Raw genomic sequence first — 20,629 nt, 5'->3', positions numbered from 1 at the left:
CTCTCTTTCCAAAGTGTCTTTATTCCTCTTGTGCTATGGACTATGACATGTATTTGAAGGTCCACCTTTCTCTGGAATGCCTGATTGCCATTCTTCTGAGTGCAAGCTAACATAGCAAATAAAATGGCTTACGTCCTGTTTTGAAGTATATCTCTTAAATCCATCTTGGGAGGGATCGTTATGCATGTTGAACACAGTTCAGAGCAACAAAATACGTGTTCTTTCCATGAGCTTTTTTTTTAAACTTGCCTTTTGGAAAGATGTGATGCCATATGAGCACCATTGAGTGTATTAAAGGAAGGGATTGTTGCTTGCATGATAATTAGTCCCTGAAGTTCTTGGTGCTCCCAGTTTCTGCTTTGTAACAGGAGACAATGATATGTCTTGTCCCCAAGGATGTGAAAGTCCGATAAGGAGGATCACAGAGCTCATCGGGTTGAAGGTACTGTGCAAATACAGAGTATAGCTATGTAGTAACGGGTTTTTGCTTGAAAGAAGATTGTTTTGCTATGAGTAATACTGTACATGAGGAATGTATCTCTGCTAAGTTTTGTTTCTGGAAATGTCCATAAATAACACAAATATTTTCTTGGCACTTAAGTCCAAATCCTTTTATGTTTGCTTTTTCTTCGGGGCGGATGTTCCTTGTGGGCTGTGAAGGGAGAAAGGATGAGTTTTCATGGTTCCTGCCATGTTCTTGTTTGAATTCTAGAAAAGAGTTGCAAAAAATAGAGAAGTAGAAAGGTGGTTGTTGTCCTGGAGGTTACAGGTGAACTATTTAATGACGGAGTCGGGAGGCATGACAGTGTCTGTGTTGAAGATGCATGCAGTGTCTATAGCTCATTGTGCTCTAGTCTTTTGATGGCATTGGTTTAATGCCATAAAATGGTACTATTTTAGTGTTGGATCCTCAAAACAAGAGAATCGGTACACACATTTCTTTTCCTTGGGTTTTCATCCTGGCAGATTAGCTGAAACCTGGCTTCAGACATACAGCTAAAAACGTGGAGCCACTTGAGGGCTGCATTGCCACATTCTGGGAGACTTAGGAAGAACTGGGATCCTGAGTGTTACAGCAGGCCTCAATCCAAGCCCAGTCCAAGATTTTGTCTGACACCTTCTAGTTTTGATTAATTGGTAAGCTGTGCCAATGCTATTTCTGAACAATCTTCACATGTTATAGCCTGGTTTCAAAGCCTGCCAGAGCAAAGGAAAGACTGCTACTGAGTGCAGAAAAATAATTTCTCTGCTAGCTTTTGGCAGCTGGATAGCATTACTGACAATAATGCCCAGGACTTCCAACTCATGGTTCCCTGTGCTCACCCGCGTGCAGAGGGGACCAGGCTTTCTGCTGTGCTGTCCACAAAGCCTGTGTTAAGGTTAGAGGGGGGACAGAGTTAGGGTCAGAGTCTTGTGGGAGAGGCTACATCATTGACTTAGCTGAACACTCAGAAGTTTGCCTTCCTTGATCTGCATGGTCCGTAACTTATTCAGTGGCAGCTACCCTTTTCTTAGAAAATCAGGTGTAACTTTCTTGAAGCATACCTCCTAGAAGGTCATTTAAGACAAACGGCAACTCCTCAGGGGTATCCACTGGTCACTGCTAGGCTCTTGCATTTTATAACGCATCTTAAAAAAGACCTCTACTTCAGTTCAGCTTTTTAGCCATTTTGGTCTAACTTCATCTACTTTTAAATGGCAGTTGCCTTGTTCTGTGACAATGCAACTTACAGCGTAGCTCCCATCTCTTACATTGTGGTTTTGGTTTTGTTTTCCTCTCCATTCCTCCAAGAACACTGTCATACCCTCTACTTCAGATCATGTGTCTGGCCCACAATGGACAAAGCATCTACTTATTCCTCCAAAGCCACAGGATTTTGCGCTAGTTAATATTAATCTCCATAAATCTCCGATCTTTTGCTCTTAGAGTAGCGTGTATTTCTGCATGTTTCTAATATTCATCTGGCTGCCGTGCTCCTCACTATTTCTTCTGTGCTGCTTAATGACCATGATAAGGGACATTAAAGGGATGGATAAGTGGGAGAGAGGCAGAATGCAGTGTGTTTCTGTACATTTTTCACTAGGGAGACCCATCTGAGCTGCTCCCCTTTTTGAGCATACCAGTAGGTTTAGGTGGTCCATGCAGTGGGTTACTCTTTCTGACTTTTAATACTGTTCTTGCAGTACTGCACATTAATTAAGTTTTACTTTTGAATCTCTTCTAGTGCTGCAGTGTCCTGTTCAGAAGACTTCATAAGCAGTTCTGGGTTTGGATAACATACTGGCGTGGTAATGTCCCTGAGTTGTTTGGGGACAAAGGGGGGAGCACAAAAGAGAAATCCAGAAGCCACAGGCACCCCAACAGTTAATTCTTTGTGATTTCATGGCTTCTGCAAGGTAGTTCTTTGTCATACCATGATTGTGGTTGCATTTCCTTATCTGATTTTAGAAAATGAAACTACTGTCTTCTAAGTACAAGTTTTCCACAGGTAAAGCCAAATTCCAAAGAAGATTATATGTCTCTGGCTGTTGTCTCCTCAGCCCTTCTGTACCACCCTGTAGTTCTTTGAAGGTCCTGGTTACTAATTGTAAGAGTTCAAATTTTGTGTTAAAGACTGACTCCTGTAAAGAAGCTCAGGAAGCTGCCCGGGACTTTTGTTGGAAGAGGATGTGCTGTTGGTCTCCTGCACATGCACAAATTCAGCTACAATGTTTTAAAATACATAGAAGTACACTTAACCACCAACCTGTTAACATTGATGGATGAATATAGGAAACAGAGGCACTCTGGGCACGCCGTAGTTTTCATCTGACACTGAATGTAAAGAAATAGCCCTGACACATAGTGTGGGTTTTGTTGGACTTCTTTGCTCATCTCAAATTATTCAGGCTTTAGCACTCTTGTCAGAACTCCTGTAAATCAGAGTATCTTACTGCATTTCAGCTTTTGATGTCTCAACAAAATTAACCAGCCAGAAGGAATTTTTTTTCTTTCTGGAAGAAAAAAACATAAACAATAAGGAATGTTTCACTGTCTAGGCTTTCTAGGTTTGCCACAGCTACTAAGGGTAGATGCAGAGCCAGTGGAGACGAAACAGACTGGACTTTGTGACTAGCCCTTAATTGGTTGAAGGAGGATGGCTTTGGGAAGATGTTCTTTTCTTAGATGCTACAGGATGAGCACTGAGATCTTCAGTTAGGAATGCTATATAGATACTGGTGCAGATATTGGTATAGGCAAGGGGCATTCTTCTCCATGTGGGAGGGGAACGGCTGTGCTAGTGCTAGTAAAACCATGTTGATGTGAATTTGATTCAAGAGCCATTCCTCTAACTAACAAGAAGATAGGTCTCACTGGTACCTGGCTGAATGCAGTGACTATAATTTTGTTAGCTTTGGAAGGGCACTTCTGATTTTATTTTTAAGCAAGTGAAGAGAATCAGACCTGATACACTCAAGTAGGTAGAAAAAGTGCAAGAAGAGGTTGAAATTGAAGTTAAGCATTGCCATTTGAAGCAGAGTTCAACACTCTGGCAAGGGCAAGGGTTGGACATTTTGCCCACTGCAGGGCTGGGGACATAAATATCTCCAAGAAATAGCAGCAGTCCCAAGAGGTGAACTGTTTGTAGAAACCAGTAGCAGTGCAACAAACAGCACTGGAACACAGTGAACCCCAGACTAGGAGCAACTCTTGAACCAAGACGTTGTAAAAGTGCATTGCGTCTAATGGCCATTGCTGGTAATAGCAAATCCTGTTTATTTTCGTGTACGGAAAGAGGTATTATGCTCCTTGTACAGCAATATACAACAAGAGGTGGTGTGCACAGTCTGAACACCCCTTGCCGGATCAGCGCTGAAATTGCTTGTTAGATCAATTCGAAACCCATTCAGTTTAACCTAATTACTGCTTTGTTGGGTCCAGTAACCTTCTCTGTAAACACTGATGTTTGTTTCATTTGAAGTGTTCAGAACAGAATTGTATTTCTCTTTTTTAAAATTGTCAAATTATGTTTCATAAGAACATTCCCAGTATGTAAATGAGAAATTTTGTTAATCTGTTCAATAACATTTTCCATGTGTATAAAAAGTCATGAGAACAAAGATGTTTGCTTTGTGATTGAAGGGTACAGGGAGGGGAATCTTCACCATCTGCCACTACCAAATTAGTTTTCAAGGGGGAATAATAAATCTCTCTCATTGGAAGCTATTTTGATCGGCTCTAATAGTAATATTTTATGTAGGATTTCTCTTCCAGAGCCCAGTAGAATTTACAAGTAAATTCATCTTTCTAATGCTTTGGTAAGAGGAACATCTGTCTCAGACATTGTGAGGATTGAAGTACTAAGAGTGTTTTAGAAATCTCATATTCATCCTGCAATATTTGTCTGGTGTATGTAATCCTAATATACCAATTGCAGCAGCAAATATTTTGCTATAACCAGACACTGAACTCCAAAAGAAACCTGTTTAGCTGCAGCTAATGAAAATGTAATGCCTGTGATCCTGCGACGTTTGTGTTCTGCAGCACCAATCTGAGTTTTAAAGAATTTTGAACCAGTAAGACTCAGACTGCAACTTTGATGGAATGAAAAAGCCTCAAGCTTTCAACACCTGCCATAGGAATTTAATAAGGACCCTAATAAATGGGTCAGTTTCAACAAACAATTAACTTAACAACTTCATCTGGAAGGCTTAGAGGCCCTATTTCATAGGAGGTAACTTGAGAGCGGTCTCATGTTATATAGTGTAGTTAATGTTTCCTTTAGAAAACCAGAGTTTTTAAGATTTAATATTTCATGTGCTCCAAATTACATCAAATTGGCATATGGTACACAACAAAGCCTTCAACCCCTGTATAGATCAAAAAGAAAATTTGTATTAATCTTCTAAGCTGTTTGAGGGCTTCTTAAGCACAAGGAAAATAAACAATTCCCAGGAATTCAGAAGCTTATAAAATGGATTTTGTAGGCAATTTGGATAAAATTATTCCTTATACTTTGATTATGCCATTAAAATTCACACTCCTACAAATATGGAGATTTTCTTCTAAGCAGTGTAGCTGGACTGCACCATATAAACTGGGGGGGGAATGTGTTTTCCTACATGTTGTCTTATATTGTGAGCTATTTTTTCAGCCTCTTGTGAAAATATATAGTAGAGATTAGGTCTCTGAGCGTTCATACTTCAATGTGTTTAATGTAACTCAGTTGAGATGAAGCAAAAGTAGAAAATTTAATTGTACTTTTCCCTGCCCTGCTTTACACTTTTCATCTTAAACTCTCCATTTATTCTACTGTCAGTTGCTACCCTCCACCCAGTCTCCCTTTCTCACCCCCCCCTTTTTTTTTTTTGATACAGCTTACCTCTGATCACCCTTCCCATGGCAGATATGTTGCTTACATGTGCCCTGTCTTTTATCTTTTCATTTGAACTTTGTCCCACATGTTGTGTTTGAACAGTAAAAGGTCTCCTGGACCAGGATCTGTGCTTCCTTACAGCTGTCGATATCCTGTATCTAACACCTACATCCTGTATCTAATGCCTGACTACTTATTGTAACTAATGGTATGACCTTTATTTGCCTGTATGGCATATGCAATTACTTGCATCTTTATAGGCAAAAAAGGGTATAACAGCATGCTGGGATTCATGTGTCCCAGCTGCACTGTATACTGAAGCTTATTGAGGTAGATCTTAGTCAGATGTAACCTTCTTTTTGCTGGTTTGACACCAAAATTCATCTGGCTACTCAGTATCATTGGTCTGGGTCTATGCAAAGATACAACCACCTCATTAAAACAAAAACTTAAGAAGTTCTCTTTAGCTAATGGTATTGCTGCCTTGTCATGAACTGTAAAAACAACGTGGACTTTCATGTGTTTGGGACATAGTAGCACAAACTTGGAACACTGCAGGCCGCAAATGAGCAGTTTTAGGTAAAATCCATTTTCCAAGATGTCAGTCTGGCTTCCTTCATGAACATGAAGTTTGCAGAGAAAACAGTATTCAGACTTGATAGTATGATGAGTAGTAATCAGAAATACCTAGGCTGAGTCACAGTGTAGAAACACCATGAAGCCCAGTTTAAAATCGAGTTCTCATTTTAGTGTCCTGGAGCTTGGGTAGTTCAAAAGTAGATTGTTCAATGTGTGTTCATTAGAGATCGACTGATTGCTTGGCTGTATGAACTGGGGTTTTGGTGTGAGGAAGGCAGAAGGAGAGGAATTTGCATTTCCCAAGACTTAGGATGTCTGAACCACATGTTTCATTTTGTAGTTAGGTTGTAGTATTTAAATATCATACATTTGCCTGTATATTTTTGTTGTGTAATAAGAAGTGCTATTTCCTCCTGATTTAACCTCCAAAGCCATACACATTATGAGCTGGTGGCTGTCGTTGGTTACGGATGAAGTGGAAGTGGGATGATTCTCCTGGCAAGTTATTGACTCTGAAGTCAAGGGTCAAAGCATCCTCTTTCACAGTTAGGTGGCCAACACCACCATTTCTGCTTGAAAACTTGCTTAATGTTAATAACAGGTATATCTTGTATCTATAGAAGTTATAACTTGTGGTAGACACAAGGAAGCTGGCTTTTTTGTGTGTTATAAAACTAGCAGTTAGCAAGATGTCTTGAAGGTAAGTTGCAAGTGGATCTAAAAGCCAGCTTGGCCTATTGTGAAGGTTTTAACGTCATCTGATGATGATATCCTGGATGAAATGCTAATAGCTTTGGAAACAAATTTAAGTGACCTTCTGCTTTGCTTTGGGAGTAATATCCATACATGCAAATCAAGCAGTTTTCTGAAGCTATGTAATTACACACTGACAAGTGTTCCACTCAAATCAGCTTCCACGTTTCATAGTTCCTTCATGTGCCCAGCCCCATGGTGATGTGCCTCAGAGGATTATTCATAACTGGTTCTACAACAACAGAATAAATAGTATTTAAAAGCAAATTAATATTTGCTATCTCCAATTTGCTGTTGAACGTAGAGGCTGTTAGGGGATTGGCTTCTTGTAGGTATTGCAATAGTAGTGACCTTTGAGGAGATCTGAAGGAGGAAGAAATGACATTAGCAGTAAATGCCTGAGGAATTTCTAGGCGGGTGGGGAAGGAAATAGTGCCACAAAGGAAAGCAGCCAAACGTTAACATTGTCCATTAACAGCTTAACCTTCAATTTGCCCAAGTGGTTTTTGAACTAGCTTAATTTTACTATGTGACAAATTAGTTGCCTTTGCCATAAGATTTGACAAACCAGAATATGTATCTTTGTGAATATTTGCAAACTGACTAGGATGCAGATACTTTGACTGAGCCAATTTCTGCCAAATTCTGTTGGCCTTTAGGACACAGCTGTGGGTCAGAGAACTGTGTGGGTTACACAGTAGGTTCATCATCCTATCAGTACACCTTTTCGTTCTCTAGGGATTTCTTTTCCTCTAAATTATTGCAGCTGATGCCTATCAGTGCCTTACCTGTGTACTTTGATGTAAATACTGTGCCTCTGCAATGTCTTAGACCCTACTGTGAAAGCATGTTGCAGTTGAGCTTATTGGAGGAGTATGGAAGACCCAGCTTCTGTGTGGTGGTCAGAATTTCTTATAAAAGTTTTCGCTTACGTCAAGGTCTGAGCTGAGCTGAACCAAAATGGCAATTCCTAACTTTTTACTACCTTCCAGCATTACATCTTTGAATCCAACCCTCACAGCAGGCATCCTTCTTTTCCAGCATAGGATTTGTGTGCAGGCCAGCCATATGGTGTGTGTAATTATTAGTTTATAATGGTGTTATTGCTCTCTAGCTGCCCAGTAAACCCAGTGCAGTTTCAGTAAACTATATTCATAAGCATAGGAACTTTAGACTTGAATGATTTTCTTCACTTTTATACAATAGTAGGTGTGAAGGAGAAAAAAAGATTCCATTTAATTTATAGAAACTGTATAAAGTTTATAGAGTCTCTACAATCATCTCAGATGAAAAGGTTGTGGAAAAGAGGGGCTATACCAAAACTGGGGAGGTCCACAAAGCTGGAGAATAGTGGTTAAAGGCACACATCGGTAAATACCTGCGCTGAACTTTTCCCATTAACTACCGTTGAGCATATGGACTGCATTAGGGTTTTGTCTGCCTTAGGGATTTTATAAACACATTTCCTCCCCTTTCCTCTTCCCTATCCAGTTATTATTGCTTTAGACTATTACAGAATCAAATAGCGTCCATTCTGGGATCATCGTTCTTACTGGAAGGAGGCTGTTTGCTGTAGAAACATTCACTGATTAGTGTCAGAAACCTATGTATATATGCAAGTGCTTTCTTGAATGTGCCTTGGTTTTTTTTTTTTTTGGTATGAGCTTCCTGAAGCAGGAATACCATCTTGGCTCGCCCATCCTTTGAGGCATATGTGCAACTCTAATTTGCATCTATGGCAGAATTTCTGCAGCAAAATTAGGAGCCAATGTGTACTCAGTTTTATGGATGATCTGTAAATAAACACAGCTCTCTTTTGCATCCATCCTTACTCTGAAAATGAAGGTTGCCGAAGTGACTGGTGAAAAATAGCACCCGAAACCAAGAATCGAAGTCTCTTGATGAAATAAAAAAACATTAATTTTGCTTCTGTGTACCCTTCTGTGTTTCCTCTTTGATCTTGGTCGACATTGGAAGTTTGTATATCCAGCCCATTTAATAAGGTCTCCTGTCCTCCCCGAAACCTGGCACTGCCCCTCTGAGCATTCCTGAGCATTTCAGAGAAGGTGGCCCTGTTGCCTGCCACTAGCTCCTGCACCCGTTCTGCTTTCCCCTTTGCACAAACACATGTATTTGAACAAAAAGCACTGTATCTGGGAACAGATCTGGCTTAAGATTAACCTCCACCCACCCTCAAAAGTTAATTTTAACAGATCAGTTGTGGAAGTTACACCCCAGGTGACACATAGCACTTCTGCTGCTCCGCCGTGGTTGTGAGTACATGGAAAGCCAGTTCTGGGTTCAAGGTGCTGAAGGAAGGGAAGCCCAAGAAAGATGTGACACATCTCTTAGTTTATTGTACTTTGAGACTTGTAGGTGGTAAATGCTGTGGGTTTTTTACAGATATTCTGGAACTCTAATATAATTTACAGTTTCATTTGTAGAGAGCTGTTTCAAATCTGTGCACATTCTTCTAACATATTTTAAAAGAAAAGCCAATAGCAATAATTAGTTTGGCTTTTTCCATGTTTTCTAAAGCACTTAAGGGGTAATGCCTTTTTTTAACCAATCTTACATAAAATCAGGTTTTACAGGAATAAGAGGACTTAAAAGGCCCGAATGGCCGTCAGTGACAGATGTAATTCATGCTGAAAGCTCTATTCCGATACATCAAAATAAGGAAAACAATTATACATATGATTAGAGGCTGCTGACCCTTCAGTTAAAATGATCAAAAAGAACAATATTAAAATTTGATTTACAGAAGCTACTACTTAGCCTATAATTACTCTGACCAATAAAAACAAACCAGACTTTTACAGAATGTGATTTCCCAGTAGATAGGTTAGCTATTTTTGTAGGGCTGAAGAAACACAAAATGGTTTTAAAATATATTTGATATGCTCTATGAGTAAATTGAAATACAGCGTAAAACTAGTTTTAATGTTTTTTGTTCATAAATTGCCAGATTTCCTTAATTCAAGTGAAATTTGAGAACCACTTGAGAATAATTGTCTCTAAAATGAAATACTACTTTGTCAGTCTACTTCGTTTATATTAAATATATGGTTTACTTTTTTATATTGGAAGGTAAATGAAAGTTGGTCAGTAATAGGATTCCTCTTGCACTTTTACTGTAGTTCACTATGGAAATGAATTCAGGAAATGGCAGATGTGATTAAAAACTCTTCAGCTGGCCCAAGAGCTGTTTGTACAGCACCTAGCATACAGCACTTCTGGCAAGGAACAAGCACTCCTCATCTTACTGCAATATAAATATAATGATTCTTAAATGCAGAAACTTGGAATTTTGATTTTAAATGCACTAGTTAGGAGAGCAGGAAGATGAGATTTGTGAGGCTTTTCCATTCATAAAAACGAAGACAAAATTGTTGTGTCGGCTAATGCAGTCTGTCTCCTGTGCATGCAAGTAAGTACATTGGAATCCACACCAGCCCAATTTGCATGAGGGTGTCAGAGCAATACTCCTATAAATTGACATATAAGGGTCAAGCTGCCTGCTCAGAGGCTAACATCACTGGAGAGCTGTGCACAACACATAAATGTTCACCTCTCAAAAGTTACATTGACGATTGAAAAACTGAGATTTTTTCCTACTTCTTTAGAATGCATCGACAAGTGTACAGTTCACGTCTGGGCAAAGAAATTGAATAAAACACCATAGTTCAACCTTATATATCCTGATTTGGAATATATTTGTTTTATTCACAGGGCTCTCATGAGTTCTGACTTTTTTGTGCATCAGTTTTTGAAATTTCCTACTAGCTTTCCCTGTTTTGAAAGCTTAAGTGCTGTTTTTTGTTTCTGGTATTTCTAGTGGAACGGGAAAATGTGCAGAAGAGGACCTTTACCAGATGGATAAACCTACATTTGGGAAAGGTAAGACTGACAAACAGTCTTGATGTTGAGATACAGGGATGCAATCATAGACAGACTGCAATTAATTCCTTTTAAACAGGTTAAAATTTGGAAACAAAGTTGACTTCTGTGCATATGGGGATGTTTGAAGGAGAGTGAGGGGAAGCTGAAAGCATGTTTCTGGGTAAATGAAAAATGCTTTTCAGGTGCACCAAATGCTTGGCTGGCTTTAGTTTCTCTCAGGTGCATTTAAGTCTTTAATGCTACTGACTGTTATCATGAGGCTAGAATTTCCTATAGAACATATCCACATAAAATCAAATGTGATTGAGGCTGCTCTGAGGTGACAATGCCTGTGTTCTTCCCTGGACTGCAAGTTCAAACATCTGAGGTATCATTCCCAAAGATGGGTGTTCTTCAGAACCTGGCTTTATCCCAGATCTGCAGATGGGAAACATTAATTCCTCGTCAGTCATGTTTGGGGGGGGCTGTATGATGGGATCTTTACAAATCCACTTTATGTTAGAGAAATAATTTTTAGACATCATATTTTTAAAATGTAATTGTTTCTTAATCACACCATAATATGGTTGTTAAACCTAATTTACTGTTCTTATTGCTAGTAGATAAGTACTAACTCTCCTAAGTAGTCTGCCATCCAGAGAACCATCTTCCTGCTCTTGAGGATGAAAAGAGAAAAAAAAATCTTGGTCTTACTGAGACAGCAGCAATGCTTAGTGCAGGATGAAGGAATGAGACCAGCTTCCTGAGCTAGACAAAGTCCTAATTTGGACTGGAGTTTGAGCTTCACAGTGCTTTTAGTATATGTGGCTAAATTTAATAAAGTACAGACTGGGACTAAGTTTGGGCTACAAGCTGACTCCCAGTTTAACTCCTGTAGTTCTTGGGAAGTGATTTCATTTCAGACAACAGTAAAGTAAAGGGATTTTATAAGAAAGGCATCACATATATAGTTGCTTAAGTCCACTACTCTGCAGTGAGTGTTGCTGAAGGAATAAAGGGATCCTCTTAAATCTCACTGGAAAATCAGAATAAGGCTAGTTGGAAATGTTTTGACTAGCAATTGCTCCCAAAGGTCTCTCAGAATGAAGACAGTGTTACGTGATGCCTTTGTGAATCAGGCTCTAGGGCTTTAAACTAACTGCAATTTTGAAAGTTGTCAAAAAGGGTTGTCAAATATGTGACTGTGGGGAAGGTCTTTGATTTACAGAAGGAACTAGATCATGAAAAAGGCTGTAGGGTGCTGTTAATTCTGCCATGCCAAGCATATGAAGTCTTAGAAACTTTGTGGGCAGGTGAACTGTTTTCTCTGGAGTGCACAGATATTTTTTTCCTCTCTGATTCAACAAAGAAAAATACTTTTCTTAAGAAAGGGAAAAAGTTTGCTGCTCATTAATGTTTTTCCTGAAAGTGGCATAATAAACAGCCGTGTAAATAACAAGAGCTTTGCTAAAGCTCGCTCTAATTACAGGTGATTCCCCGAGGACACCCACTGAGGAAGATGGCTTCTGTCTTTATCCTCAAAGAATCACTTCTTACAGAGTGGCTTCTTTCTTTTAAAGGCAGCAGTGAAGTTGTCTTCTTGTACTTCCTCAGGAAACTTATGTTGTGGTGTGTCCCCTTTTGGAGCAGACCATCCCATTTGTGAGACTCTGCTGGTCATGGCGTAATTGGGAATAGTCTGCATCTTCCAAGTTCTGGTTGTTCCTGTCTTAAGTACTGAAAGAATAAAAAAGGTTTGGGTTTGAGGCTTTCAGATAGGTTATTTAATTTTGAAATGAATCATACTTTGCTTTCTTTCAGTATGGAGCATTGTTTAGTACTGTTGGCTAGATTAAAGACTAGTAATGAAAATGTATGGTCCCAGTTTGCCAGAAGCAGTGCTTAATCAAACAGTAGTGCATTGCCCGACCAAAGATAAAAAGATTGGGCTCTTTAGGGACACATTAGTGAGTGACACCTGAACAGAGTGTAATTGCTGCAGCTGAGACTACCCCTAAAGGCTCTGCTGACTTGGCTGCATGCCTCCACACATCATCAGACACCTCAGCGAAGCAAGGAGATCGTACCCTTTGGAGAAGTTTGCTGAGGAGAGGGAGACACAATACAAGAAGTTGCTATTTAAAGTACTTAGAAAGTACTGGGAAACAGAATGGCACCACCAGAAACCTTGCAAAGGAGACAGGACATTGTGGCCAGCTGGATCATGGGCTTATTTCAGCGTAAAGTGGGATTTGCATCTGCTGGACTTGTCTTAGTCTGAGGGATCCGCACCCAACCCTTGGGTGGTCGCTTCCTAGACAGAATATTTAGGGTGAGATTCTGTTACGGGAAATCTAGAATAAGTCGTTGTCTGATCTCAACTACATGAGTACTGTATCTCAGTTTTAGCTCCAACATTCCTAGGACAGACTTGCCACTGACATGAAGAACAGTCAGCCCTTTCTTCCTGCAGGCTAAGATTTGCTTCTAGTATCTCTGTTTTGTAAAAGTCTCTGTCTTACTCTCTAAAATCATGGTGACTTACCAAGCATTAGAACCTCTAAAAGCTACCTGGTTTCTTTTCTTCACAGTGCAAGCCTCCTCTGAAAGTGAAAGACTTGTTTATTGATATACAAGATGGCAAAATCTTGATGGCACTACTGGAAGTCCTGTCAGGACAAAAGCTGGTATGTATAAAGAGGGAGAAACCTCCGTAGGTATGGAGCTCTGTATGTTAGAAGCAACAATGTATGGACATCCAAGGAATAAGGGTGAACTTGGTCCCATGTCTTGGGTACAGTAATAAGAATTTCAGTAACTTTGTTGTGATTTTCTTATGTTATAGGCCAGTGTCCTGAGCTGTAGCTTAGATTTCAAGGAAATGTGTAACAATGAGGTGTAAATGGTGTGTGATCAGTGTAAATGTTCCTACCGCCCAGGTTTTTTAAGGCTTTAATACATTCATGCTCCTATTTGGAGATCACCCAAGTCACATTACCAAGAAAAGATACATTTGCTGTATTATTTTTTAATAAATTCTGTTTCTATTTTTTCTAAGATCATTATGACACTTAATAGGTCTGCTGATGCTTGGTGTAGTTGTGAGTTTAGTTCTGGTATCCTGGCTCAGGTTTCATTGGTGTTACTGATATGGTCTAAATCAGAAGGGTAAAGTTTCACTTATCAGAATCTTTTTCTCTCCTCCTTTCTTTGTAAGAGCTGTATAAAGTTCCATATACTAGAAATGGAAACACCTAATGCAAATAAAAATGACCAATTACAGTTGACTTTAATGTTTTCCTTCTACATCAGTCTTGTCAGCAAGTACTCTCCTGTGTGGGTATCACACTTGGGTAAGAGGAGAGACCTGTTCTGCAGCCGTCTCACCATTATAGATGCACTTGCAATCACCTGGTGATGCTCTGAAGTGACTGGACCATCTGCATACTGCAGCATGAAAGGCCACTGTGGTCACATACTCAGAACTACCTCTTTTTTAATATTCTTGCAGTTTTGGTGAGCTGTAGCAGAAGCAGCAGTGTCTCTGTGTACATTCACACAGATTGCATTGAGAGCCAGGCTGGAAAGGAATTGAAGGGGGAGACACAGGGTAAATGGGGAATATGCATCATAAACCCTGCGCTATGCCCTGGAAGGTCAGGGAGGAGGGCAAGGAAGGACGTAAAGTCAGCTGGCCAAACTTGTTGCGCTGGCAGTTAGGTGTTCCTGCACATGTGATAAAAACAGTGTGCCAAAGTGGAATTGCAGGGAGACAGGCATGCGACAAATTTGTTTCATTTCTGCCAGAGTGAAGGTTTCTGCCCTCCTACCTGCCTGTGCCTGCTATGAAAACTACTCACGCTTCCTAATTAGGATCATTTAATTTAATTCAAGCCAAAAAAAAAATCTGTTATTACGAATTTTCAGGTAATATTGATCTTGTGACTGAACATGGTTGGGGAGTGATTACATAAATAAATAATCAACGTGGCAGGTCCAGGAGAGTGATAACATCTGGAGAGCAGGAAAGCTGGTTGTAAACCCTACAGCAAAGGCAGATCATGTAGTTGAAGGACTTATCAGAAAAGATGGCAATAATTTTACATAGGTAGATTTCCTTAGCTTTATTTTGCCTCTGTGTTTGTGGGTTTTTAAGCGTTGCATGACATGGTGAATAATCCCACCATTTTTAAAACAGTGTGGCTCTTATTTTTTCTAGATGCATGAATACAAATCTTCAACCCATCGCATTTTTCGTTTGAACAACATAGCCAAAGCACTTAAGTTCTTGGAGGACAGTAATGTGAGTATTTGCAAAGGCTGGTCTTAATATCTTCTCTTGATGTATGTTGCAAATTGTCCTAATTGTAACTAATCTGATGTGCTACATGTACTTAAGAGGAAAGTACTGCTTAAAGGCACTGGGACTTCAACAGCAAGGCTGAAAAGCCACATAAAAATGCACAACGAGAACACCTACAGAGTCTAAAATAAGGATTATTTGTTCATTTTATAATGTAAAAGTTCAACAGGATTAAAGGATCAGGGACCCAATATTAAAATAAAAAAAAAAAGAAATGCAAGTCATTTTTATGAACTGGGTCTTAGTGGCATTACTTCAGTTACGCTGAAGGTAGATGACATTCTTTCGTCAGAAATATTTGCAGTATTACAAATCATGTATTTATCTGGTAAACTGCTGCAGCAGCTGATCATGAGTCAAAGGCAAGAGAAAATTAGATCTGGGAACATGACATAAATGCATAATTACAGGAATCAAAACCTTATAAGGATATAACTTCCCTCATAGTCAGTGTGGCACTACTGCAACATCGCTTCCTAAAGTTGTAAGTGACCAAGCAAGATCAGACTCTGTAGCTTGAAATGGTTCATTCCTTTTTTTATTTCTCCCATTAGGGCTTTATTCCAAAGCCCTATGGATGTGGCCTGTGTCTTGAAAACTCTCTGCTCTTGAAAACTCTTGAGAAGTAATGGGGTCAAGAGAAGTCCCAGCCATGTAACAACTCATATATATGGTATACCTAAATCTTTCAGAAAGAGAAAACAAATATTGGACTATGTCCTATAAAGGAGTGCAGCAGGGTTTTAACTTTATGGATGAGGAGGGATCTGGTGTGTGCATAGGGGCAAAACCCTGCCTTGCATGGAATGCTGCAACAGCAACTGATGTCACTTTGCTGCTTCCCTGCAGCAGTGCTGGTCGTGCAGGAGAGTCACTTCAAACCCCTGTGCAGGAATGAGCATGATGTGAGGTCTTAGTGGATCTCTTACAACCTCGTGGATGTGGGAGGTTTGACCTCCTTTGCCTTTTTCCCCAGGAGAAGATGTGAAAGTTGAAGAAGTTGTCCAGCAACTTCCAGGTGTTCCAGTTTCCTTCTGGAATCTCCACCAGTAGGGGCTGATCTGGCCCTAAATGTGTATGTCTACGTGCCCTGATACAGAACTGCTAAGAAGTATTGTACATGTTCACGTACTTCTTAACAGTTTCACAGTTGATGCTTTCTACCCAAATCTAGCTAAGGCCCATCGGCAGATGAGATTTTTTCTCTCTGTTGATAAATCAACATATTGCAGAGCTGCAGCTGAGGCATATCTCGTTGCTAGGACCTCACTAGGGGACAACCTAGAAACCTCAGTGAGCAAGGCCAGTCAGGAGGATCCTTGGACACAGGCAGCCTTTTAATTAATAGTGCTAAGACACCTACTTTTCTATGGATTTCTTGTTTCCTTAAGAGTAAGCAGCCAGTATATTCTAGCTGGGTATCTTTACTAGGCTGGGTGACAAACATAAGCAGCAGTAAGAGGACAGAGCTGACACTGAGAGCAGTCTAATGATAAATGCCACTTGTTCCCCATTTTGGAGAAGCTGCTATGGAAGTGTACTAGGTCTTAAATCTGAGCTTTGAAATATGACAGCTAGAGGTGTCTTCTTGCTAAGATTGAAAACTGTTGTGCGAACCACTAGATAAAAAGTTATTTTGCTTTCCTTTTTTCAGTTTTACCAAACCGGTTAGTGAAGGGTGGTGATGAAAGTGTTGGCAAAATGCCTTGGCTGCCAAGAGCTTCAGGGTTAGATATTAAACCACAGTGGGTGGAACCCATAAGAATACGCTTCTGTGGAACTGGGGCAGCAGGGTAAAGCACTGTTAAGTGATTCATCATGTACAGGATTTCTAAGTGATAAATGTATGCTGGGCTTTAACTTGGTCTGCGTGCCATGCGCAGTACTGACAGCTTCCTTGCTTCCTCCCTTCTCCATGACCTTTGCCAAAACCAAGTCTATATTGTCTAAGATAATAACATCCTGGTGTTATCAGGTGGAAGAAACCTCAGTGTGGGAAAGTCTAGAGTTTGCTTGGATTAGGCAACCCTATCCTTTGCTAACTGATTTAATCAGAACTCTGTCACAAGCTGTGTAAGGTGAGATTAGCAAGGAGAAAGGAGATGCATAGCAAAACAGAAGTAAGCTGATCTTACTAGGATTTTAATTTTTGTACAAGAAGTGACTCTGCCTTTTAAGAATAGGATCCACTGGTGGGGGCATCATCTTGTTCCATTTTTGTATGGAGGAAATGCATTTGTGGTCCTGAGGATGCAGAAATGGGCTCATTTCTGTTCTGCAGACTATGCTGGGGGCTTGAAATAAGAGTTCCATGAGCAGGGTGGTTGTGGTCAGGGCAAATTGTCACTAACACAAGATTTCAGTCTTGCTTTTTGACTGGCCAGTCAGATTTCAGTCTTGCTTTTTGACTGGCCAGTCAGTGGCAGAAGTGTTCTGGACATATGCAATAGTCTCAGTGCATTTTTTGCATTCACCTTGTTTCTTTGAATTTGGCTCTGAATTTATGATCTCTTCTACAGGTAAAGCTTGTTAGCATTGATGCAGCAGAAATAGCAGATGGAAATTCCTCTCTGGTACTTGGACTAATATGGAATATAATCTTGTTTTTTCAGGTAATAAAACTTGAATACTTTAATCATAAGTGAACAATCTTGATGGTGTCAATGTATTCCAGCTGAATACTGATTTTTTAATTGATTTTTAATCCTAAAAAACATAATTAAGCATGCTAAACCTGAGATTTTCCATCTTAATAGACACTAATTTTATACCTGCAGCTGCTTTCATTTTACTTCACTGGACATATTTTGGTGTAAATAGGAGACAGTTTAAACCCTCATTTGACTTGGACCAGAATTAGAGCTTCAGATTACTACTTTCCCTTCTCTCCTGTGCCTTCTTATAGTTCTGCTCCAGATTCCCTGGATCTGAACCAATGTCTTGGGTTAGGTTCCAGGTCACAGCTTATTTTTAATAACCTTTTCTGGATTTGGTCCAATGTGGTGGGAAATTACATGTAGAATCAGTCACCTCCAGAGACTTACTCAACATGGCAAAAATTTGCAACTGATGTAGATGGCCAGATGAAAGGTCTTGAAGGGCCTGGAACTGATAAAACTGATTTGAACCTGAAAATTGATTTAGCCTCAGCCTTAGATTAAAACTGCTCCCTAATCTACATTTATTTTGAAAATGACCTCCTAGACAATACAAAACTCTAATGAACAAAGAGAGATGGAGGGAGGGTCCTGCAACTATCATAAGACTATAAGGCTCTTTCATTCTCTTGGGTTCATTTAAAAAATGGCTAAAGGTTTAAAAAATAATCTCAAAGTTGCCGTGGGGTTCCTCTCCTTGGCTGAGCTTCTCAAGCTGCACAGCACCAGTTTGGCCAGATGGACTAGCAGGCAGAGATGGTGCGCTGGAATCTGTTGCCCCAGCAGCAGAGGGCATGGGGGACCTGAAAGCAGCAGTGTGGATAATTTGGACTCAAACACCAATGCTGACCAAGGACAGGAGAGCTGCTGCAGGTCACCATTTCTTGACTAAGAATATTTCACTCAAGCAAGTCCTATGAGAAGAACAATTTCAGTTATACTAACTTTTCTTTCAAGGACATGTTTCTTTGCCTGTTGTTTAATATGAATTTGCTCAGTTCAGCCTGAACTGATACCTTGCCCTTTCTGTTTCCTGGGGCTGCCAGCTGGGCTGCTGCTGGCTGTCACGCCTATGCAATACAAATTGAGAGTTATAATGGATAGGTCTATAATTACCTCTTAAAATTCAGTTCTGGCACTGTTACATTTAAAGTTTGCGTGAAAACAAGCACTGAGTTCTCCATGCAGCTGGTGTTAAATCAGAGCACTGTGTGTTTTGCCTTTTATTGCAGATTAAGGAGCTGACAGGCAACCTCAACAGGAACTCCTCCTCCTCCAGCCTGTCCTCTGGGCCCAGTGGTCCAGAGTCAGACACATCCCACCCCAGCACTCCCAGTGTGGAAAGAAACATATCCATTACAGTGAAGGATCAGCGGAAAGCCATCAGAGCCCTTCTAATCTGGGTTCAGAGGAAAACCAGAAAGTAAGCTGACAAACCCTTGTATAAAACTGTGTTTTCCCACCTGCTCTTTTCTTTCTCCTGCCCTGTGTGTGTGTTACCATGTGCTATGGCTTCTGCTTTTGAAGTTTGCAGGCGCAGAGTCTCTGCAGGGGGGTATATCACTACAGCCGTGTCTCAACAGTGGCCATCTGACCTTGAAGCCATGTGCATTGCTGGCTTCATGATTTGAGTGTTAAATGTTAACTTGCACTAATCTGCTTGGCACTGTTTAAAACAGGATTGTTCCCTCCTCGCCCTACCCCCTGGCTTCCATGTAGTCTATTTGATATCTTTTGCTACTTAAAGGGTAGGCATAAATAAGGGGTGAACTGAAAAAATAAATATATTGAAGGACTTTAGCAACAGGCTTTTAAATTAAGCAGCAGCCCTGGGGGAGTTTCTCTGTGTGCTGCAGAGTGCCTTGAAGGACAGAGCCCCCGTTAGAGTCCCTCTTTCCTCAGGAAGGGAGTGAATCTTAAGTTGCTTCTCATGCACGTAACATTTGGAGTCCATTTCCATTGCTCAGCACATCTCTCTCCTCTTTAATAAAAAAGCAGTTCTTTCACCAAAGCATTTTGTCTAGTAGTGCTTTAACCTGGAAGTGCTACTGTTAGGTTAAAAATCTTCAGTGTAAGATGTCTAGTGCACATGTAAATGCTTGGAGTGTATTTTACATATATTATTATCTGAAGTGATGACTGCTAGAGAGTTTTAAAGAGGGCATGGGTCAAACTTACTTATACAAGCTGGATAGCGGAATATTTGGCATTTTTGCCTGTTGATAGATTTATATGTCCAAATCTGCCTCTGAACACAAATGTTCTGTGTCGAGTGTTGAAGATACAAATTTGTATCTTAAATACTTGGTCCTGTGGGCCACATCATAAGTGAAGCTAAGGGTGCTTGTTGTGCAGATAAACTCGTCCCATTGAGAGCACTGCTGCTAGTGCAGACTGTAGAGAAAGCAGAGTTTTAGTCCCAAAATAATGCTGATATTGTCACTAACAGAGAGGTGGTACAAGGAGAGTGAGAAGTAAAGGCCATAGACTTTTTGGTCCAGTCAAAGAGTACAAATTGAAAACATCTAGTAGGAGAAAATTGTCCTTGCAACTGCACTATTAAAAACATAATAGTGTCATTATAATCATGTTATCCAATGAGCTGTGCAGAATTTTCTATTCTATTGCAAGTTTGATGGTTGTTTTTTCCTCCAAAACTTTGGGCATCTAATACACTTGTCATTTATACATATACTGACACCATTTGCATTTGGCAAAGCACAATTCTCTGCTATAGAAGGCCAAGTACACAGGAATGTGAATCATTTATGCTTATGTTTTTAAGTATTTAAGTGTTGGCAGTCTTCCCAAGCTATGGCATTAAAATGCTGGAGAGCACAGAAACAGGAATCACAGAGACATTTGGTTTTGTGAATGTTAAATGTGGTTTCTGAGTTCTTGAGGGCTTTGTTTTTGCTAACTACTTCCTACAAGCAGGTTGATGTCAGCTGTTAGCCACACTGATGCAGTTTGTGAATCTTTGTGTTTTATGGATGTATTTTTTGCATTTCAAAATCCAAAAAGATCTCAAATGTGTC

General features: G+C 40.1%; 1 protein-coding gene across 2 annotated transcripts in view; it reads left to right on the top strand.

Annotated features, from left to right (window-relative positions):
- Nucleotides 1–20,629, top strand: part of CLMN (calmin) — a 77,784-nt gene that overhangs the window by 41,114 nt on the left and 16,041 nt on the right. For both annotated transcript variants that reach the window (XM_074868700.1, XM_074868701.1), the window contains exons 2-6: nt 10,528–10,589; nt 13,163–13,258; nt 14,791–14,874; nt 17,454–17,546; nt 18,824–19,014. In XM_074868700.1, the coding sequence (XP_074724801.1) occupies nt 10,528–10,589; nt 13,163–13,258; nt 14,791–14,874; nt 17,454–17,546; nt 18,824–19,014 (526 nt within the window). The remainder of the gene's footprint in view (nt 1–10,527; nt 10,590–13,162; nt 13,259–14,790; nt 14,875–17,453; nt 17,547–18,823; nt 19,015–20,629) is intronic.

Source organism: Strix uralensis, chromosome 4, assembly GCF_047716275.1.
Source record: "Strix uralensis isolate ZFMK-TIS-50842 chromosome 4, bStrUra1, whole genome shotgun sequence".
Taxonomy (NCBI): domain Eukaryota; kingdom Metazoa; phylum Chordata; class Aves; order Strigiformes; family Strigidae; genus Strix; species Strix uralensis.
This window is presented reverse-complemented; position numbering and strand designations above follow the sequence as displayed.